This window comes from Melanostigma gelatinosum, assembly GCF_949748355.1.
Source record: "Melanostigma gelatinosum genome assembly, chromosome: 10".
Taxonomy (NCBI): domain Eukaryota; kingdom Metazoa; phylum Chordata; class Actinopteri; order Perciformes; family Zoarcidae; genus Melanostigma; species Melanostigma gelatinosum.
Window position 1 is genome coordinate 19630335 of NC_136643.1, and position 24147 is coordinate 19654481.

At 42.6% G+C, this 24147-nt stretch overlaps 1 protein-coding gene across 1 annotated transcript in view; it reads left to right on the top strand.

Annotated features, from left to right (window-relative positions):
- Positions 1–10816: 10816 nt before the first annotated feature.
- The window catches only part of epha3 (eph receptor A3), a 103199-nt gene continuing 89868 nt past the window's right edge, over positions 10817–24147 (top strand). The window contains exons 1-2 of the mRNA XM_079276732.1: positions 10817–10941; positions 17819–17883. Coding sequence (XP_079132858.1) covers positions 10848–10941; positions 17819–17883 — 159 coding nt within the window. The 5' untranslated portion in view covers positions 10817–10847. The remainder of the gene's footprint in view (positions 10942–17818; positions 17884–24147) is intronic.

A 24147-nucleotide genomic window follows, 5' to 3' on the forward strand; every position in this document is an offset into this window, starting at 1 on the left:
ATCTACGCGTATCTCGTGAACACCCCGAGTCCTTACACAAAAGACGAGTTGGAGTGCTACAAAGGGCTCGACGCTTATAATCAGTTTGTCAGTGGATGGGTCCGAGACGTCAAAGCAACGGTCGTCGAGAATTCTCATCTCGTCATTGGGAGGGTAAATATATACAGATCTGGTCAGATATTTAGCAATATTCAATGTTTACTCAGCGCAAACAGACACGTGTGTTTGTTTACATTGTACGTGCATGTCATTGTGTGCGTGTGTGTAGGAATTCACTTTCAACTAACTCCTAACTTCATCCCCCCCCACACATATATATATATATATATATATACATATATATATATACGTATATATATATATATGATCTGACGTTAAACTCATATCAAGCAATGCTGAGGCTGCATCTCTGTGTTTCGCCTGTTGTACACGCTCGACACGTCTCTGGTACCGACTGCTGTCACGGGCCGATGAAGCTTCGGTAACCTTCTCATGTCCAAGTTTAATTTATATTTCCTTTATTAAATACTGTTCACAAACGAATTTGTAAATAAAATCACTGACCACTTATAAAGTGATCCGCACATACTCGAGTGTACGCCAAATTCCATTCCTTTATATCTCGAGAGATGCGTGACAGCCATTTCTCGCGACGTCGCTTGGATAGCTCCTTCGTGTCATTTCCTTGATGTGTGATGACCGCTGGCAAACGAAAGAATGCTTTCTTGTCTATCAGCTCTGCTGCCACAACCAAAGACAGCACAAAAGTTCACCATGATCGATAGGTTATGCGACTCAGCCGTGCATGCCAGTGGCTTTGTGTGTACTCCAACATGGCCGACAGCTAAACTGTGACGTCACACGAGACCACTCCATATAAGTTTACCCAAATGTCTCGACTTTAGGCAAGCCCCCACCTTACCCATGAACCCACAGAGATAAAAGCCTGACACAAAAGTGGAGGGAGGGTTCATACCGTGTGCCTGCATGTCGGGAAAAGCGTGTTAAGCCCTCTCCAGAATGCACTGAAAGCGTCTGAAACAAGACAGGAAGAGCATCAGACACTCTTCACGTGAAAGACAGCCGCTGTGAGGACTGATGTGGGTTTTTCCGTTTCTGTTTTGGATGTGATACAAACACACACTCATCGCTGTGCCGTATTGAGGACTGCGTGTGTGTGTGTCATAAAACGAAGCAACATAATGACACGGGCCCATTACACACGGTATTTAGAGATTAGACTAACACTGTGGTTTTGTGGTGAGAGTCGCGCTGATGGTAACCATGTGCGCCAGAGGATATACATCCTCCGACTGCACCGAAGAATAATGGGATAATGGATGCCAGCATACCTGATCCACGATGAAGTGCCGGTTGTTTGTCACGGGAACGGGGTTGGTTGTGATGAGCAATGATGGAGTCATTGGCTCGTCTTGACCTGAACTGTTGCTTTCAATCATTCGTAAACAGTGATTTAGAATAAAGTACATACACATACAGTAGCAACGAGGCATTTCAGGCAAGTAGGGCACAGCAGAAGAAAAATGTGGCTTTAGCTGTACTGAGTAACTTAGTAATGTATATATACCTCTGGATTGACATACGACATGAAACAACCTGATTGCTGCTGTTACTTGTCGTTATAATTCAATGTAAGGTCAGTGGCTGAAAGAAAGGTTTTTAAATGGTGTTTTAGTGCACTTGGTACAAGAGGCCACTATGTTGGGAAGGCCCCATACTTGCAATGTCAAGTGCCCAGTCGCTCTCACTCTGTGTGTTCTTATCCCAGCTTCTCTGTGCTTTGTTGACATAGCCGCGCCGGCCGCGCCGTGCTCTCAGTGCATGTTAGCGCATGTGAGCGTGCCCCACTGGTTAACTCACGGGCGCTGTTATAGCTGATTCGATCAACCGCGTCATTGTGGAAGCGTAGCACCAAAACTCTGCTTACCCCTCGTTAGGTCCGTCAAGACTTTCTCCGTGGTTTGCACTGTTAGCGATGTTAGCGAAGTTAGTTACGAGCTGCTAGCTCGCTGTCTACATGTTGAGAGGCATTGAGAGGCATTAGAAAACTCCCAATCTTAGAATCTTGCACCTTTTTAAAGAAGATAGTAACTGTGGTCATCATGAACAAAACAACGGTGCCCACCAGCCGCAAACAAACAGGTGAAATGTGTAGCGGTTATCCAAGACAAAGCATTATGATAGCACATTATGTCAAATTGTAAAATTACTGTATTTTCTGATTTTTTTTAATCTGTTGTTGCACTCCCAATATTTTCCACCTAAAAATACCACCGTCTACACATATGAGTTATTTTAAATGGCTTCGGGTGGATCATTCAGCCCGGGCTGGACATCTATCAGTTGTTTTTGTAACAGTTTCTTTTATGGCAAAGTGTCGCTGGAAAAGATGAAAGGCATCCAGCAGACACACTGTGGGTAATAACAAGTCGATTCTTATTTTTCATAGATGGTGGTTTTTGTCCTCGTGTGCAGTTTATTTGATGAGCAAGCAATTTGAGCATCTTCAGCAATGTATAATCACTCATGTGACAACCTCTTATCGTGAGTCGATGCGATTCTTTTCAACTGAGCAAATATAATCACACCCAGTCGAAGAAGCACACATAATTGTTCACGTCGGCAACTCAACCTCGCTATCCTACGTTTTACTTGAGTTCTTTGACGGAGTTTGGTTTACTTATCCATGAGTAGACTGCACTTTCTAACAGTTTCCATAATTCTCTTTAATGCTCCATAATTTCCTTTTAACGGCACATGTATTGCTGCATTCAAAACATCCCCCAACATGTAGAACGTTAAGGCTTAATACTTGTTTGGCTGCGGGTAGATAATGAATCTAAAGTAACTCTTGCGGTTGTTATGATTATGAAAAAGTTTATATCTGCTTCTAATAGACTTCTCATCTTTTAAACACATAAAAGTTCAAGGCAAGTACTCCTTGGCACTACTTTACAGTGGTTGAAATGCCTTGTGGTTGAAAGGTTTGTCTCGTGATGTTTCACTCATGAATACTTACAATGTAAGAAATGTTCAGCGATGGTTTCAGTAGGCTTGCAATCTGCATATCATGCACTGTAGCACAGTTAGTGAGTGTTGCATCAAACACATCACAGTGAGGCTTCCAGTAAGAACTTAGCCAGGACGCTCTGGATATTATTTTTTGCAACACAAGGTTTTACTAATGCAGTTGGAATTAAATGTAGATGTGCACCACACCCAAAGCCTTGGTTTGCACCATGCTTGCCAACTGTTCATAGCTCCACAGGCAAGAGTAGCAGCAGATGACAGAAACACAGAAATACTCACATGGGGGGGTTTACAACAGCAGACAAAGACATCACTATTAAGACATTTGCATTACATCCTGTTCTGTTTCAGCTTTTGCTTCGAGTGAAACTGGCCCCTCAAAGCAACAACTGTACTTTTGCGGAGCTCATTAATCCTCATGTTCTATGTACAGTACATGCTTCTGTGTCAAAGCGTGATACATTTTCCTTCACAAATAAATCAAACTGTACACTCTCATTGAACTTATTGCACTGTGTAGGCTGAGAGGGTCATTTAATGAGTAGGTGTTGAAATAATCACATGAATGTAATATAATTAGTGCGTATGCGAGGCTGTTCAGTGTCACTCAGTGCTCCAGATGCCATTTCTTTCCCCAAACAGCTTGACTGTGTGTCGCTCAGGTAACCTTAACAACTTTGGCAGGAAGCAGGCAACAAGTGTGTGTGTGTGTGTGTGTGTGTGTGTGTGTGTTTGTGCTTCCTGACTCCACTGTGTCTTCCATTTTGTCTCGTCTTCCTCTCCCGCAGCACCAGAAGTAAACACAGCAGTCTGTCACAATACACCTCACTTTGTTTGTGTGGACGTGCATAGCGAGTGAGTGTTGATGCACACTTGTCTATGTGTCTGTATATGTATGCTTTGCATATCTATGCTGTGCAAAAATGCATACATACATACATACATATATGTGTGTGTATATCTCAACATATAAATGTGCCTGTTCAGGAAAAAATCATTTGCTGCAGCAACAGTCTAGAGAACACAGATGCACCCAATGAGAGTGAGGGATCTGCGGAGCTATAGGCCAATTAGATGCTATTATGGAAGCTGTGTGATACTGACACACACACACACACACTTCAGGGCCTGTACTCCATCATCTGTATAATTAAGGTGCTTTTCTCCTGAATATTTTAGTTAAATGTCTCTGCAACAGCGCAGCAACAGACCTGACTGTCTAAGACCGGTGCTCCAAGAGTGGAGCATTAGAAAGAATACAGGGAAGCGCACGCACATTCAGTAAAGTGCCTGATGTCACCTTTGTTACTTTTGATTGATATGCGCTACTTACTGTGCTCACATTTGGATTTATTGTTGAAGACATTGTCTTCAATGACAAGTTCTGACACAAAATAATCCCAGCTGAAGAAACTCCAAACCAAATAATCAACTCTACGTTCTTTTGATGAATAAACTGAGGTTTTTAACTTTGATTATTTGATTATTTGATTATTCGCCTCATTGTTTGTCATGAAAGTTAAATTTACTAATTAAATTGCATATCTGCATTTCTGTCACTCATTAGTGGTTTTATAAGTCAAGTTCATTGCTTCCAAGGTCTTATTAGACAGACATTGTTCTAAAACCTGGGTTTCTGTGTGTGTGTGTGTGTGTGTGTGTGTGTGAATCTAATCCTACGGCAGATGGAGGAGGAATAATATCCAAGACAATACTGGCAGAGGGACAGCAGAGGGAGTGAAGACAGTGCCCTTCAAAGATTGATGAGAGCTCATTCTATGGCGACGTCCTCTTTTATTCGGACAGAACTACTTCCCAGACGACGCAATGCTTCCACTCACTTTAGCTAATTATCACAGGCAGTACTTGGCCGTGGCTGTCATGTTGCAACACAATGAAATGAGTTCATTATTATTATTAGTATTATTGTTATTGCAGTCAAATTACTGATTTAGTATTTTGCCTCGACACATTTCATGATGCAAAATGACTGCTTTGAATTGTAGTTGAGTCGGGGAACCATGGTTTTATATACTAACAATAAGGAATGCAAGGTTCATGGATTGATATTTAGAAAAAGAAAGAAGGTAAATAGATCATTAGGTTGGTTTTAATGATTTATAACCAACCAAAGACCCATCGTCAAAATCTTACTCCTCACGATAGTGAGAGAGAGAGAGAGAGAGAGAGAGAGCGAGAGAGAGAGAGAGAGAGAGAGAGAGAGAGAGTTTCTGTCTGCTTGTTCGTATTTTCGTGTCTCCTTGTAACAAAACCTCAATGGCATCAAGGAGACCAAATGTTGTTTCCTCCCTCTCTAATTACCAGCCCTTGTGGTTAAGCCTTGTTTAGCTGCCCTCCGGTAAATAAACGCTCACGTCAGACTGTTTTGTTTCAGGGCTTTTCACATTCACATCGAGTTAGACCTCTGTTATAATGCTCTCTCTCCAATGTAAACTGTAGATAGAAGTAAGTAGTGATGTAACCTATAGCTGCTTCGTGAAGGCTTTGATCCTCCAGTCAGTCTTTCTCAGGAAAAAAAATAAATCCTCAGGAATGTGGGAAGTTACAAGTCATACATTTTGCCGGTTAATCAGTTTGCTTTGCATGAGCAACAATATCCACCCTGAAGAGACAATGAAACGGCACCACCGACCGATAATCCAAGTAGTTTCACAGGAACTGACATACCTTATTCAGGAAAATCATTTTAAAAAAAAGGGTGACAGTCCTTTATAGCAATGGACAATAATCCTTTCTTCTGTTCTATATTTTATAAAAAAAATTAAAAACGTAAATAACAGCAAATCCATGAATCTGCATCCATCATGCTTCATACTCTCATCCCTGTCAGCCTCTGTATTGCAGTTTGATGGGACGTTATTGTGGCTGGATGTGGAAAGAAATAAAGAGCTCTGCGCTGTCTCACAGGGACCCTGTTATGGCAGGCCTGTCTGTATCAGAGCTGTCTCTCAGAGGGTGACTAAGAGAATTTGCCACATGAACCATGACCCAATTAATCATGGGTGCAAATACAGGAAATGGGAAGTGGGAGGGTGGGGGGGGGGGTGGGGGTGGCACTTGATTTCTTTGTGTAAACATCTCGACACACTCAACTAGGCACATTCATCATTCGATAAGAATGAACGTTCCTTGTGTGACGCTGACGTTAACGTGTCTCAAACACAATGACTGAATGCTGAATCACAAACTTTCACTCGAAATTTGTTGCAACCGTGCAAAACTGTCAGAGATCAAAATCAGAGGCACTGAGTTACTCTGATTTTGATCGAGCTATTCAGCCCGCTCTCACCAAATGGCATATGAATGACACAACAAAGTTGCAGGTCGTTTAGCGTGCAATAAGAACCCCTTTATTGCTTTTTATGTGTCATTTGTATGCCATGCACCGGTGTCCCAAAATGTTGTTTCTTTTTACGTTAGTGATGTTTTTTTCTGTTCTTATGTTATACTGCATACGTACGTATTTTACTTAGTTGACATGGTTATTTCAAGCCTGTTTATCCTTTACCTAACTACGTGATTTTGTTGCCCAAACCAAACTGTTTCAGTGTAATGACGCAGCGTTAAGTGACGCGGGAAAAGCTGTTTCACAGCGTTATCCTTGTGCCGTGAAAACGACACGCAAAAAGCCAAAATTCCATGCTAACGACACGCAGCCATGCTATACGCCTTCCCATGCAATCAGGTTATGCTTTTTGACAACAGCACTGATTCTTTTTTTTTTTGGAGGGAGAAAAGTAGTCCCGTCTCTACTAAATGGTAGCGAGTACATGTTGGTAGTTTGTACAGCCTTTCAATAAATTATTATTGTTTGGGGACATAAAACAATTGGGGCTTTTTGTCAACAAAAAAAAAGGTTAAAGGAATGGTGCTTTGTTCCACCTCACTAAATAATGTCAGTATTATAAGTACTTCTCTTCAATGGAAGGATATATGTTTTATTAGTATCGTTATGATACACGTGGGTGTAATGTACATAAGAAAACTTGAATTGTGCTTTATTTCAAACAATAATCAAGCCATAGCAATTCTCATCAGTTTTAGAATCCCCTGTAGGGCTGCAACTAAATGAAGGGGTGAAGAGTGGTGGTGCTGGCGATGGTAAGAAAGCGTTGCTGGTATGATGTTTGGTGTGTGAGTGTGTGTGTGTGTGTGTGTGGGGGGGGGGGGGGGTAGTGTTACATGCCAGCAGTCCGCTGGCTTCTCCTCCTTCTGTGCGCTGTGAATACGGAGGAATGTGCCGCCTGAGAACCACAGGGAGGAAGAAGGTACTGACAGCGAGCAGTAAACACAGTCATCCTCTCTGTTTGTTTGTTGGTATGTTGCTGTGTAAGGAGGCCAGGCTTTGGCAGCTTCAAAGCTGCTCCTAAACAACATCTGTTCTGTGAGTTTGCAGCCCGATACAGCCATGTCAAGACACATCGTGGCTTACAATTGCGGCTCTCAATCAATATTTTCCTCCATCTCATATACTGGATTGTTCCATTGGCAAGAGTTCAAGAATGGACAAGCGCTCATTGAGAAGAGGGGGGGGCGAAGGAAATGCTGGAGCGGATGGACGGGAGGAACCCATCGCATTTTACCAATCCACCACAATCACAAGACAGATTTTCAACAATGAGCCTGAACTAACATGCACGTTTATTGACTAAAAACACAGTGAAGGCGCCTTTCAGACAACCAAATGAAACCGATTACTACTGATTACATTTGCCTGTCAAGTTATTTCTTATGCCGCAATATGAACATATTAATACTTTATTGTGCTTATTTATACGAGAATGCTTATGATCACTTTTTATCCTCTGTCGACTCTTTTTTTTGACTATATTGGTGTAAATATTGTAATGTTCACCTGTTCTGTTTATTTTTTTGTATGTTGAACTTAGGAAAAGTGCATGTAAAGTGTAATATTATTCAAATTAAGAATATATTAAGTTCATAATTCCCTTTTATTTTCCAACTTCTGGTGTATTTCCAATTCTGACAATTTATCATCTTTACTGTATGAAGTATTGTAAAATAAAGGCAGTAGTTTCCTCCGAATGTTCTCCTTTGAAACGGCATCCTCATATCTGAAAACTACAAGCCCAGAACGAGCAGCCTTGGAATTGATTGTTCGCTGTGGGGCCTCTTGTATTAATCTCTTTCAGTGTGTAATAAGTGAATTAGTGGGATGTAGAAGATGATGTATGACGAAGGCTGGTCTGTCTAAAACCTGCTGTAAATCCACATGCCACAGCCTCTTAATAATGTGGCCAGAGACCTTGCGGCATCATTTTTCACTGTAGCCATCCACGACCTGAGACCAATAAATCTCTCAGAGTATGACGGTGCTCTGAGTTCGCCGTTAAGTCATTTGTTCTAAAATGCTTTGTAAAATGCGACCAGTTAATTTTAAAGGACTGTTGAACACATCGCCAGCTACATAGTATACTGAGAAAGACAAATAACATAAAATACAAAAATAAGGTTTTCCTCCTGAAAATGCAGCAGCATGTGAGAGTAATGCTCCACACGTGCAGCCATTTTCATACACATTTCCTCAAATGTAGCAATGTTTTGCAATTTTTCAATAATTGCTCTTCTAAAAGACAGTTAATTGAGTTCATAAAGTGGAACATAACATGAGCATCAGTTAAACTGTGACTGTTGGCATCCTCCTCTGTGTTTTTCGTCAAATATTGAAATAAGGCTCAATAAATTAGTTTTTCATAACCGATAACATCTTGCCTTATTCAATGCAAGAGGAATTTCTTTAGACACTTCTTGTATCTCTGAGTGAGACCTCCTGCTGAAGCCACACAGTACAATAAATTGCATTCAGCAAATGATAAAGTAATTAGAATTAATTTAGCAGTTTCTACAAATCCAAGTGTCTCTCAGCTTGCTTGTGTGTGTGCTGTGTCCTTTAACGCTTCCCGTACGTCAGATGCCTTCCAAACCTCCAGTCTCCAACCCCCCACCGCAACAGCTGGCGTCTCGGCGAGGGCCCTAACGTTACACTGCCACCCCAGTCTTTCAGTGCGGATCAAGTATTGTGGTGTCAGGGGCCCCTAATGGCCCTCACAGAAAAATGCACACAGTCGACCCAAATACAAGCATGTAATATGTCCCTCTAAACAATGATGAATAGAAGTGTGGACACTTGGGAACAGTATAGGTAAACATGATGCTTTTTTTTCACATGTAGGGTATTAGTTATAAGTTATACATGTCAATATTGGATGTTACAACTCAAATATTTAAACATAAAAAAGTGAATTATGACTATTTGTGCACAGCCACAATTACAACAAATAACTTGCATGCATTCATTTTGCCATTTAAAAAAGTCACTGTTCGTATAATCTACATCTCCGACCAAAACAACCGACTGGGTTCAATTCGTTCCACAATAAGGACAAAAAACATTATGCTCCTCGCCATTTCAAAATCTGGATTAAGAGTGACAGGTTACCGTCAGCTGGTGTAGCTATTGAGCAATATTGGTTACCTCTGCAGTCTAAATGAAAACCATGACGCTTATTGAGTAAGATTCAAAATCACAGGCCACTTTTGACTGTTTTATTGAAAACATCTGAATACAAAAAAAAGAAATAATAATAGGTCACATATATTCTGTTCATGGTCAAACCATTTAAAAAAAAACAACTTTCTATTTGATTAAAGCAGATTGAGTTATAGGTCACAGGGACATATGGTGTCACCCTTTTTGATAGATTCCTAATAATTCTCCTCCCTGCTCTCAATTTTAGGGAATCTACTTTCAGTGTTTGCATCCACTCAGCCTTTAAAATATGCTGAAGAGCTGGATTTGTCTTTCACGTCAAAAAGACGTGAAGGATCTAAAGCAGGGGTCTCAAACTCCCGGCCCGCGGGCCGAATCCGGCCCGCCACGTCATTGTATGTGGCCCGCGAATCCGCCAGCAAAAATAATAAAAAATAAAAAAAGTACAATTTCTTTTTTTTTCTTTTTTTTAAAGTTCGACTTGATAATAAAAATATCCCCATAGTCGAAATTATGAGATAGCAAGTCGAAGTTATGAGATAGAAAGTCATAACTATGATAGAAAGTCATAATTCTCAGATAGAAAGTCATAATTATGAGATACTTAAACACAGAAGCAGCTCTTTGGCTGGTTACTGTACATTTGACATGAAAATGTATTGTGAGTACATTGAAGACTACTTTAAACGTGGCTTTAAAACACATGCAATACGTAATGTGGGATTGTGCAAACGCACCCTTGAAAGGATTTTAAGCTTTGAACAAAGTTATTGTAATAACTTGTTTGATATTTGTCTTTGATATTTTCTTTAATAGTTTGATCTTTGATAGAGTAATGTGGGTTTCTTAACCCTAAATTAAAAGGATTTAAGTTATAATAACAGAAATGTGCTTAAATATATGTTTACATTTATATAACTGCATGTACAATATTTTTACACTTGAATAAACAATAATAAAATGCAGAGACAGTTATTTACCAATATGTTAGGAGTAGTTACATTTACAACCGGCCCTTTGAGGGCGACCGTGATGCTGATGTGGCCCGGAGTGAAAATGAGTTTGAGACCCCTGATCTAAAGTGACCTGTGGTGAACTTCAGCGCTGTGCTTTTGCTGTCTGTCGGACTCTGTAGGACCCAGCGGAAAAGTGCTCCAAACGGAGGGAGCCGGAGCAAGAGAGAGGGAGAGAAAGCCGAGTGGAGAGAAGACGCTCTCAGATCAGTCAGTGGCTTCATGGAGTTATGTACCTCTGATCCGCCGCCATGGATAGCAATCCGCGATCACTCCTTCTCATTTTACCTCTTTTGTTGTCCTGCGTTATTCCTGCGTTTCCGATCATCTACCCCCCCAATGAAGGTAAGTGAACTCTGTCTACGGACGCGAGTGTCAGTGTGTGTGTCTGTGTGTGTGTGCGCGCGCGCGCGCGTGTGCGAATAGTGCGCTACGGCACACATCGCGAGCAGTGCTGTGCGCTCACCGCGGACTTGCTACTGTCCAAATTATTATAGGGATAACAATAACAAGGTGATCTAAAGCGCTTAGAGATGACACCGGGGATCACGTCGAGCCAGAATATGAGCACTAATATACCATATTTAGACAATAAACTTAAAAGTCTATCCAAACAAGGCAGACAATGTAGCCTAATTTCGGATATTCTCGCGGACGGGGGGTTAACAGTTATTTAAATGTGGACGAGTGAACCGAGAGATGGCGAGGCGGCTCCCAAAGCGCCCATCGCGGAGTTATTATGGGGCGCAGAGATGTTAATAAACTCCGGTGTCTGTGTTTCCGTTAGAGGTTCATGTTGATCTGTTTTATCCAAAACACCATTTGGAGTGGACGCCCCGTGTTACGCGTGCAGTCTCGCCGATTTAAAGGCAATAAATAGAAGATGAGCACAATCGCATTGTGCGTAAAAACGCGGAGGTCTGTTTTTATGGCTCTGACCTGAATACATCCAAAACAGTTGACTTGAGGGCTGCTATGTCTATCTTATGTAGTCATGACTGCTTGTGAAATTATAGTTAAACCCATCGTTTAATTAAACCGGCGAAACCTTACGATTTAATTTCCCTTATTTCCAGTGGAAGTTTCTGCCACTTCTTTGGCGATGGCATGTGGTCATATTTTGAGAGCCGGCAGAATAAAACTGACCGGTCCGCTTCCAGCAGTCTCTTCTTTAAACATGACTGTGGTGGAATCAAATGAATCACTCTCCTTCTTCACTTGCACATTTTCGAAACCTCCTTTCTTTCTTTGTTCAAAACACATTACCAGTCCCACGTCCTGTAAACAGGCCTACGTGTCATTGTTAAAGTGTTTTGTAGCGGGGTCAAAGTCAAAAACGAAAGGCACGTGCGTGCTCTGAGTTCTGTTAAGGTTAAAATTGCCCACAGGGAGGGTGAAGTACATTTGGGTGAAGATTTGGGTCAAACTGTCTAAAGGGACTCAGCTCACAATTACAGTTATCCCCTGTAAGACATACAACGAATAAATACAAAAAAGCTACTCACTGTACATGTCAATGAATAGATAGTTCACTGATTCACGACTGCTGCTTCACGTGAAGATATCAACATGAGTGGTTTAAACCGTAATACCAATAAAGTAATTAATTGAATCGGAATGAGCCTTTAGTGGGAGTAATCTACTCCGCGGTAATTAAATGTTCAGAGACAGAAGTGAAGCGTGTTCCCGATCCTTTCCCTACAGTTCCACGAGGACTGTGAGAAAGTAACTCATCCTGTCTTGTTGTTCTCTAGGTCAGAACAGCAGTCCTCAATCTAACAGAAACACTGTAAAGGGAAAGTTGCCCGGAACATATAGAGAAGCCAAATACACCATCGATTGTGCTGTTTCCGATGAGTTTATAACATACTGAGGACCCCTGCAACTGCATTGGCCCAGAACCAGCCTACTGAAGCTTGTTTAATCTTCATATTAAAAGAAATATTGTTAAATGTGTAGATTTCTTTGTCGGACGCAGTGCTTTGACAAGTTTTAACCGAAAATCTAAATGTGTCTTCTGAACGAAAGTGTTAGTTGTTGGCTAATCATGCGATACCAAAAGGTACCCAATTGATTACAGTTGTGTCGTGTGTCTTGCCATCCTGCTGTCTGCTCAGGTGTTACTGCTTAGAGATGACAAGGTTTCATGTATCACATGGAATCATGAGTGGACGAATTGTAAAAAAATGTTTGCAAATCAGTAAAAGTGACTGTGTGAAGGTCAAGTGTAGGCCTGCAGCACATCTGTGAACCGCTTCTGCCCCGAGAAACTTTTGTTTTCAACAGATACTCGAGATTTAAGGAGCTTATGAGGTTTAAAGTTGATGGGCATTTAGCAGCACTGGGGGGGGGGGGGAATAAAACCATACAAAAGAGAGAGAGAGAGAGAGAGAGAGAGAGAACCTCAAAGTGCTAAATTTCAATATGTGAAACTAATCTGGCAATTAAATTCACCTTTCCAGGACGTACATCTACCAGAGAGGGTCAGTATCGAGCTGCTCAGTCTCCACATTGTAGTCTGTAGCAATTCATACAGACTGCTGAATGTGAACGTACAACACACATCAAATGAGTACAGAGCTGCTCCCCTCGTCCGATTGAAATGTTTAAGTGTGTGTTGGTGCAAACGGATCGTCTTGCCTTCTAAATCTGATCATGCTCCTCTTTCCAGCCTCTGTCACAGCAGGTCCTATCTTAAATACAGGGGAGAGGTGGAGCAGATAGTGACACCATCGTAACTCACGGACCTGCACCGCATTGTACCTCCTGGAATTCATTTAAGGAGAGGACACTAGCCTTCACCGTCGGGGAGGATAGGCTCAGCCCGATTTGAGACCGATTCACTCGTTTTAAAAGTCACTAAACGTGCCAGAAAGCACGTGTCTTCCTTTTAAATGATATTCATGTTTAGAATTAGAAGCGATGACAAACCTGACGAATCACGAAGCCCTGTGTTTACATGTGTGAAGAATAAAGTTACACTGGCCTGTATTTGCATGCCGGCGTGGCTTCTGCTGATCAGATCTGAAAACGCGCAGCAGATTATGAAAGAGCCCCCAGAGTTAACAAAGGATGCCTGTTCGTAAACTTCGATGAAATCGATCGTCATAAAAGAATCAGTCGTAAATTCGTCGACATATGTTTGTAGCTTATCGATATCAGCACACAAGGAAATGAATTCAATATTATTTTGCCAATTTAAAGACCCTATGGGACTTTTCATAGACTTAATGGAAATGAATTAATTAATTACAGAATAAGTAAAGACAAATATATTGTCATGCAAAACAAACCTGAACTTTGAACTGGATCATGGGAAACGTATTATTTCCTTCCCCATGTATACGGAAGCCAGAGGTCTAGTTATGTTTCGTGCGTCCACCATACAGCTTTCAGGAACAGCATTCACTCTGTGGCTGTCATCAGGTCGTCGTGGTCGTGTATGAAACTTCGGGGAAAAGTTGAGGGAAATTCAGAGGAAGTCCCGGAGAATATCATTTGTGGCGCGGATTCACTAGAACTTTGCCTGGAAATAAGACATCAGATATTGTTTGAAAAAAATATACATATATTCTTCCATATTTAATCGAAAAAATAATAAAACGTTGTTGGTTGCCCTGCTGTGGTGCAGCGTGGCTGCGTGGTGTGATGTTCGCCCGCTGCAGGGCGTCGGGAGGCCTCGGGTATTTTTAGCCGGCGGTAGGGAGGCTCGGCCCGCAGAGCCCGGCGCTGCAGTCCCGCTGGGACAGATGGACGTTTGTGAGCGATGGTACCTTTCAGAGGTGCTGGAAATATGCTTACACATGACCCTCCTTTAAAAAGATACCCCTTTCTCGAAACATATTGAAGGACTATATGCATATGTGTGCGTTGGCCAAACATTGAGCTGTAGATGGAGAGTGTCATCTTCAGTTCAACAGCATGTGTTTCAGACTTCAGATTGAGATACAAAAAAAATAAAAAATAGGTTTGTGTGTCTTTCGTGGTGTTTATGTGTTCTGGCTTATATTTAAAGATATATCAGATCATACAGTATGTGTGCAGGGGTGCCATGCCTTTATGTGAGCATTTGAGGCTACATGTTTCTGTGTACAACAGACATAGGCTATAAGGCAGATGGTATATGGATAGAAGAAAGAAAGACAGAAAGAAAGAAAGAAAGAACGAAAGAGAGGAATGGGGGCAGAAGGGTTGGGCAAGCAGCAGCAACATCAGACAGAGCGACTCTGCACTTGAATAATTCATAATGGGAGGTGAACACTTCACCCTTTAGCACAGGCACAAGTCACCTTGCTTTGCCTGCACTGCGGCCTGCCAACCTTTACATGCACAGAGCCAGGCTGCAAAGACAAAGCCCTCTCCGCTGTGTTTACAACTGTGGGCGATATTACTCACGCGTGTTCAACTTTTCTCTTCTTTTCCGTTCTGAGTGGAGGGACTTAGTCCAGATGGAAGGGTCTTGCTTTACTGATCAAGCCATGTGTTGATTCTACACCAGCGTCTCTGACTGACAATTTCTTCTTCCGCCTATCCAACATTTTAATTGTGTCTGTGGCTGAGGATTGCATTTCACATCTGCTGTGAATCGCTTTTCCCATCATCATATTTGGCTGAAAGTGAGGGGCTATTGGAATCCGAGTGTGTGCTCGACGGTGATGGTTAGCTTTAGCTGTTAAATTATGAGAACGCAGACATCAAAATGGGCCCCCTGTAGATCTTTGCTCCAATGTTTCATGTTAATATCTCAACATATAGCTATGCCGAGCGATAGTAGGTCGCTGGCAAGTGAAAAAAGAAGAGAATTGCATTGCTGCGTGACACGTTTCGAATTGTGTTTGCTTGTTAGGTTTACTGGCTTGATACAGCAAACGCCCATCCACCCCCCCCCCCCCCCCCCCCATTCCTGCATTCCCATCAGTCTAACTTCTGTTTCGTCAGGGTCCGTTTTTGTGTGTGGGTGTTAGATGGTGGCCGATAGGTTTATATATTGATTCACCTGTTTCTACCTCTGTGATGTTTTGCTCCCTCCCAGACAGGCTGGCTCAGTTTGCTATTAATACTCCTAGTTCCCGTTCAGAGGCACTCCCTGATGGGGCAGGGGCTAGATGCTTGGCTGGCGCTAGCTTGCTAACCGACCAAGTGTCTGTGTGTGTGTTGTGTGTGTGTGTGTGTGTGTGTGTGTGTTTGTGTGAGAGAGGGGAGTGAGAGTGAGAAAGACTGTTTGTGTACGCTGTTATTTCGTGCATCTTTCGATTACGCATGTGCAAGAAAATGTGTTTTGGTGAGCATCTGAAAGAGTGCATACATACAGTAGGCGTTCTATTACGTTTTAGTACAAATACATGTGTTTCATGGTGTGTGTTTACTCATAGTTTCTTGGGTGAGGTGCATTTCTTGGTGCGACTTTGTCTTTTTCGTATAGCTGTGCACAGTGCGAGTGTTTATGCATGCATTTGTGAGAATGTGTGTGTGTGTGTGTGTGTGTGTGTGGGTGCTGATTTCCCCAGCCAAGTGCAGCTGGAGGGGGCTTTTTCCTCCTGCGATATGAGAGCCGTCTAATTTTCTGCTCTCAAATTCCCCCGCTCGGCCCAATTTGAGTGGTGGGCTCGGCTCGTTGAGAAATGTAAATTGGAAGCAATGGCCCTGGATGCTGAGCTGCTATTATCTGACATGAACAGATAGCTTCATTAGACTCTAATAGGAATGTGTCTACTGCCACTCAAATGGCTGAGTGGCTTAGCATGGCTTCAGCTCAGGTGAGCCTCAATTCAGTCGATTTTCGAACCGAGTATTTGATAATAATGTGTGTGTGTGTGTGTGTGTCTTCCTTTCTCATCTGCTTTCCCTTTCAAGCTCTTTATTATGCCACACTGGCTGATAGTTATCAGACTCGCCTGAAGAAAACGATGATTTCCATCTCAACCTTTATTCTAGTGTGAAACAACAATTAGTTCATGGAGCGGCAAAATCCCTTTTCTCTGCATATTTAGCTCATGCTGCTTGTGAACTGAAGTAGTTTTCACAGCACCACGGCAGTCCTTCCCGACCCACAAATACTCTCCCTGGCTGTCTTCGGAGATGTGTACACTCTTGCCTACTGAGGCTTTGAATGGGAGAGTACAGGGAGATTGTATTCCTCATATTTTCACAGTGAATAGAGCTACAGCTGCAGGGCCTGACTGCTGCTTCACTTAGTTGTGTATGCGTGCGCTCGCTTGGGTAAGTGTGTGTCTGTGTGTGTGTGTGTGTGTAAGTAGACACTTGTTTGTGTGTGTTGAGCTGTGGAATGATTTCCTCTCTGGATGAGTAAGAGGCTGAGTCAGTTCCAGGTTCAAACTTAAAAGAAGAGACGGTGGAACGGTGGAACTTTATTGTTCCACCATCTGTTTAAAGCTGATTATTCATCGCTCACTTCCTCATGCAGGTCGCTGAGTATGCATGTTATTAATCACAGCAACATGTGAAGTATTTTTTTTGGACGACGACATATAAACAAACATAATTACTTGACTATTCTTTTAAATGTGTGTGTAGGTGTGTGTGTGTGTGTGTGTGTGTGTGTGTGTGCTGTGCTGAATTCTTTTAGTCTGAGGAGGTGTGGAACAGAAGGACCATCGGCGACCATCATGTCATGACACCAAGCACCATGAGTACTAACACTGCTGCTTTGGGACCATAACGGTCACCATCTGAAACCCAAACCCTTAACTTGCACCTTCACACTAATGGAGCTCCTTGTCTGATATGTCATATGCCACCTATTAGACACAGATTTGCTTCTCTGCATCTTAGTTTCTGTTTGATACGAATTCATTATTGGCAGTACACACAGACAAAAATGTGATGCAGTTTTTACTTCCAATCACTGTGTGTGTGTGTGTGTGGCTAAGTAGAACGGGGGTTATGGGTCAAAAGTGTGAGACTTGTTGTGTTTTGTTATGTTGGATCTATTACAGTTCAATATCTCCTCAGGATATCTGTGTTGTTGCCAGTTTTGCCCAGCCAACTTCTGCTTTACACAGCGATACAAGACAGCCGACTCTCTCTGTTAGTCAGCGTAGGATGTGTGTGTGTGTGGCAGCTGAGTACATAAAGTCATGATCAGTGCTGGAGGTTGGTGATCCCCCCTGTGGGATTATCTGAAGGCTAATTGGGGCTAACAAGGACTAGACACTCATATTTTCTCTTTGTTTTCCCTCTCTCTTTCTCTTCCTCACCACAGTCAACCTGTTAGACTCTAAAGCAAGCCAAGGGGAGTTAGGATGGATTTCCTACCCAACGCATGGGGTGAGTATCCTCTATCTCTACATTTACCTACATCATGTCTCCATATGCTTACATTTGGGGGGCAGATCCATCAACATGAACTGTGTGTTGGATTCAACCCCACACCACATGAAATCAGGATTTTCAAACTCCTGTGGTTCTCACTATATGCCATGTTGACCCAATGAGCCAAGTGCAGATTAACCCACTTCTCTTTAGATGTTTTTTTGCCCATTCTTCGTCTCTCGGGTTAAAGGTTAAGCATTCGGAGCTTGCCATATGGTCAAGATGCTTATGGGAAAATGTACTGTGTGGGTGTTTGTGTGTATTTGTGTGTGCATGTGTTTAAAGAAAGATTAAAGGAGTTTAGGTTGTAGACACTAAGGCATCCACACAAGACAGCCGATAAGCCCCTTTTTTCGTAAATATTACATCAACAACATTTTACTGCTGTTGCATGTTAACGTCGTAATTCCATTGTGAAGATTTCACTTGTTAATCCATTTGTTCTCAATTGAAAACACGTACCAACCCATTCTGTCTGTCACACATGCTTTAATGCTGTTCCTAGTCCCTTAACACACATTTTAATAATCTGTGAGTGTTATCCCTTCATAAATACAAAAAAAGGAAACTCTGAAATTCCCAATCAAAGTTCTCACTTCTGGATTTGGGCTTTGTTGTGTTACTTTCAACCACAATACAGCAAACATTTTAAATTATTTAGTTATTTTTTCCGAAGTTCTATGGCTTTTTTCTCCCACAACGAAACAATATGATTACACGTGGGAACCGTACAGCTTTCAGCTCCATACTTTTGGGAAAAAAACAAATAAAAAATCTCAGCAGCCTCATCTATCAGCCTCTCTCTGCTACCAAAGTCCCTCCACTGGGCTCCCGCTTAGTGTTTATTTGTGTAGCTAGTTAGACTACTGTGCCTCGGGGCTGGCCCAATGACACACACACACACATACGCACGCACACACACTTCCTGGTTTTTCCTTTATTAAGTGTTAGAATTACTCCTTGGCAGTGGCTTAAGGTAATCCAGTCATTTGTTCCGTGGAGCTGCTAAACCTTGTTTCCCTCGGCCATATACACTGCTGGCACCTTAAAAAAACGCTGAGTGATGTTGAACCACAGGCTTCAGAACAATTGCGTGACCATGTCAAGGGACAGAGTGATGTTGTGCTGATAGAAGGTATTAGAGTGTAGGAAAATGCGTATAGCGATATCGGAGACCTGATCCAGCACGGGACGTTGGAATGTGTGACAGAGGATATGCAGTGTGCGCAGCGAGCTCTGCTTTATTTCACGTGATTTGCTTCGAACGAGTTCAGATGAAAAGCGTGTGGTTTTACAGTTCATAAAAATGCTACAGGACTGGAAGCCAATGTCATTCTTAAATGAGCATGACTCCAGAGAGAGAAAACGAGGGTATAGGAGAGGATCAAAAAGAGGGCGAGAGACAAAGAGAAGGCAGGAAGAAAGAGAGAGAAGAGGAGAGAGGGGAGGACAGGAAAGGGTGAGAGCGAGACAGGGAGGGAGAGAGAGAGAGATATTGCTGATGATCAAGTCCTCAAGGTGAATCATCTGTAATTACTCACGTCATCCACTGACTGCGCTCTGATAAGCAGCCTGCCCTGGGAGACTGCTGTTCACAAATGATTTCTCATAATGTGGCAGTGGCACTGAGCCCTCACACACACACACACACACACACACACACACACACACACACACACACACACACACAAACACTCACATTGATGGAGAGGCCATGGCTATTGGCCAACCGAGACACACCGCGCTCCGGTCAGAACAAATTAAGAGCTTAGCCTCCCCAGGATGTTCACTCCAGAGCCACCGGCTGACTGACGTGTGTGTGTGTGTGTGTTTTTGGAGTGCGTGTGATCCAGATATACTGTTATCTGTCTGGCAGGCAGGCTGATTGCGGAGCAGTGTCCAGGGGGCTTAGCCCTTCATAAGACTAAAGAGTGTTAAAGATTACATTCTTGTGCGATTTGAAAGCATTCTTCAGCAACACAGCAACACCCCAGACACTGGCTGTGCGTACAAAATAGAAATAATGGGCACATTCAAAGTGAAGTCCATTTTTCATAGGAACCAGCAGGGGATACAACGGCATTGATGTTTTTGCTGAGCTGCTTTTAGTTACAACGTGCAGTTTGATTTGTTAAAGTGAAATGTTGAAATGTTAAAATATGTTTTGCTTGAATAAGAACACGTTCATGTCAGATATTACACAGCACTTGGTTCCTCATGGGAACATCAGCATCCAATAAATAAAGATGAACAACAACAAAAAAAATAGAAAGTGTGTTGCATGTACAGTCAAAGGTTTTTACATGTTTAGGCTCATACTCTGCAGGACTGTGTAAGTGGTTAAAAACCTACTAACAATGGCATTGACTGAGCTTTTGTCTTGCCATAAAAATGCTTGACATACGTAGAAAAAAAAGCCAGCAGTCACAGTGTGTGAGCTCTGCATATGCTGTTAGGAATAATGAGAAATATTGAACTCACACAGACTCATTCACAGCTCACATTCTCAATTCTCAGGTCTGGAAGAGGACGGGGGGCATGCACAGTATAATGGCATGGCTTTTTATATTTCGGACTAGGTTCACCCCTTCAGTCGGCCAGCTCACATACTGTCATACTGCTGTTTCAACTTCTTTAGTCACCCAAGAGCTCTTAAAGCCCCCCAAACACTGCTGCTGCCACCCCATCTGCAAAATCAGCCTGACCAGCATAAAACGCTCCCCCTGCCCCCCAGAAAGAGAGAGAGAGAGAGAGAGTACAGAGGAAAGCCCATCCATAAACGGAGATTAGCACTGAGGGCAGGGGACCAGAGAGGAGGAGGAGGAAGAGGATGAAGTATAGAATTGTGTCAGTAGTTACTTTCTTCCTGGTTGGACCAGCTGATGCAAATCCTCTGACTGACAACAAGTAAACAGCACGACAACGTATTCAGAATTATATCAAATCCACCCGTTGGTACACGAAATGCGTTAATATTCCCCACAACAACAAAATACATTCTGGACCTCAGAATAAATAAAAAGCACAAAAAAAACATCAAACTAACAAAATATTATGAATCGTCCAGCTTCCTTCAGCAGTTGTTGCTGGTGTGTCCTCGAGCAAAGCATGAACAAGGATTCGTAAGGCGAGGCTCGGAGCTGTTCACAAACACGAAGAGGAGAATGTCTGACGTGTGTGTTCAGGTTTCCCTCCAGACTGGCTGATGAAATGTCCTCTGACTGATATGCTGCAGTTGTTGTGTCTGTGACCCCACTGGCCTCTATGGATCCCAAGAGCTCTGCACTTGTTGTGGAGCTTCAGTTTTAAGATGTACCCTCTGCAGCTGTAGCAGTATAATAGACAGCCGTAGATACACTATACCTGAACTCTGCTTCTTCCAATGGTTTTCTTTTTTTGAATTATAAATGCCCATCACAGTGTTCCTTCTAGTCTTGGTATTAATGCATTGTTACCCTATATACTGGTCCATTAACTCCCATTGACCTGCATTTCTGTGAAGTGGGTGAACTGGCGTGCTGACTGGGTGACTTTGAGACGTGCCTGTTGCCGTAGTTGTAATGTCAAGAGCAGGTCAAGTTACCACACTCCATTTTACTGTTCCTTTAGCTGCTTCACCTACCTACAGCACAGATCACACCAACCAGGGGTAGGGGTCAAAGGTCACCAGGACTGGTGTAGGGTGCTAGTGTTGTTATATATCAATTAGAGGGCAGGGAGGGGGGGGGGGGGTTATGCCCCCCTGGAGAGAAACAAGGAGGTGGCTGCTCACTTTACTGGACCTTTATTTATCCTGGTTGACACAAACAGTTCCACACATTCACAGTGGGAGTTGCCTCTGGGGGCGAGACGTAGACCCAACGTTCTTTAACTCTGGTGTCTGTTGCTGGTTGTTTCTTCACGCTGGGTGCTTCGTGTACAAGTGAGTACTCTCCGAACTAATGCTTTTCTGGATCTGGATAATGATGGAGAGAACTATGGAGAGACACTATATTTATTTCCTCACTCCCTCTTCCTCCTTGTCAGGTGAAGGATAGAAAACAACCCTTTGCTAACAAACCAAGCGATGCGATCCAAGGTTTTTTATGACGTAAAGCTTGGGGATGGGGAAGAGGATACCTCCATGTCAGAGGCGCCATTCTTCAGAGTGGAAGCCTCACATCATAGCGGAGGTCTCATTTACTTTGGCAGAGACTTGCTCACGTCAAGTCATCTATTCTGGAATAGGATATAGCGCCACTAAGAAAAGCATGCACACATACGTACAGCGCATAGACACACCTGGGTTTGATTTTGGGAAAACTTCAGACCCCTCCCAAAGACAGCTTTAAAGCAGAGAGCAATCACTCGCAGTCACTTTCGATTTAGCCCAGTTTGCATCATATTGGTGGACATGAAAGTACGTAAAGGGGATAAGACGTAAATCCTGCAGCTCTCACAGACATCTGCTTACAAAGACTGAGAATTATGCACACACACACACACACACACACACACACACACATGCAGAAACACAAATGCAGCGAGAGAGAGAAGCGAGTGGAACAAAGTTCATGTTCAGAAACACACCCACTTGCCAGCTCAATACAATACTCGATACAGGCATATGTACAGTACTGCACAAACACTGTCACCTCCACCCTCAGGCCACTTGTTCCGTGAGAAAAAACAATTTTGCGAGAGTAGCTTACTTTTCAGGGTGATGGAAAATCAAATGTGACACAATCAAATGCAGCAATAATATTCACAATAAGTGGAGAAGCTCTTGAATCGGATGAGATGGTGAGATAGCGGCAATCCAGAGCATGTACTTAATTCTGCTCAATTTACACTTGCCCCATCCTCTTCGCTTTTTCATTTGATGGCAGATCACATCGAGGTCGAGAGAAAGGCACAGAGCCAGTCCTCCAATACTGCACATGCTGTGTGCTCATATGTTGGAAAATAAACTGCATTTCTTTTCCGCTGTAACATTGAATGTTTTACATTTTTTGACATGGCCATGTTGTGGTCTGCCACTGTGTTGAAACTATAAGCAACAACTTGTAATCTTATAGAATAGAATAGAATGGCCAGAGAGGCAAAGATGTACAAACAATCCTGTCTTCCAGAAATTACATTTCATTCGTATCAATGCAATTTCGAGGAGACAGAGTTGTGATTATGAACACCTTCATTAGACACATGGATTTTTTTCCTGTATTTGTGGATGACTTTAATCTGTCTTATTTCTATATTCAGTATTTCTAGCAGGTAATATTTTTAACCAACAGAAGTGACGCATCACATCTGCACAAACACGTTTGGTTCTCAGTTCGGCTGCTTTGAATCCTGGCAGAAAGACATTGTTGAAAGTATGTATATATATATAAAGCCGAAGCAGATTAGGATGCTTTGTTTGCATTACTTTCATGTAAGTACATTCTCTTATCAAACACAATGTCAACATAGTCACAAATCATAGCGGCAGCTCTTGTCTTCCCTCTGCCTCCTGTTTTGTCTCTCATCAAATCTTTGTTGCATGTCATCACATCATTATTTCTAGATATATTTGAAGTCGATCTGTTAAACTCGAGAGCAAAGTGAGGCGAACTGTTAAGTTTAGCTTCCCCTCTTAATATTTAGCCCCACTCAGTAATGTCTACTTCGCCTGTTATTGTTAGATATATAGAGAGCTTGGACTGCACTAAGATGGATGAGGTGACACCAAGGAAAGCATGACGGGGGAGACTAAACACCAATGCAATCCATCCCCTCAAGTTTCCTCTCACTTTATCTCTCCCTCCCTCTTCCTATTGCTTATTTTCAGCTCTATCTTTTTACTTTCTCGACCTTTCCCTTCATTATTCTCTCTCTCTCTCTCTCTCTCTCTCTCTCTCTCTCTCTCTCTCTCTCTCTCTCTCTCTCTCTCTCAGGGGTGTTTCATTAACTTTACTCTGAGATGAAAAGCAAGTGGCCACCCTTCAGCCTAAGAGCTCCTTGACCACCACACACTCATAGATATGCCTTACACCCGCACGGCGCACACCAAACCGTGTAATAGAGAACCTCGGCTTTCTTAGCTCGTCATTAATTCCTGTGTTCAGGCTGAAAGCACCTGCTGTGTCCGCCTGCTATGGGACTTTAAACACTTCACATGAGCCTTATGTGAATGTATATGTGTGTGTGTGGGTTTATGTTTCCAGCAATGCTTGTGTGAAAGGAGCGATAATTCAGTTT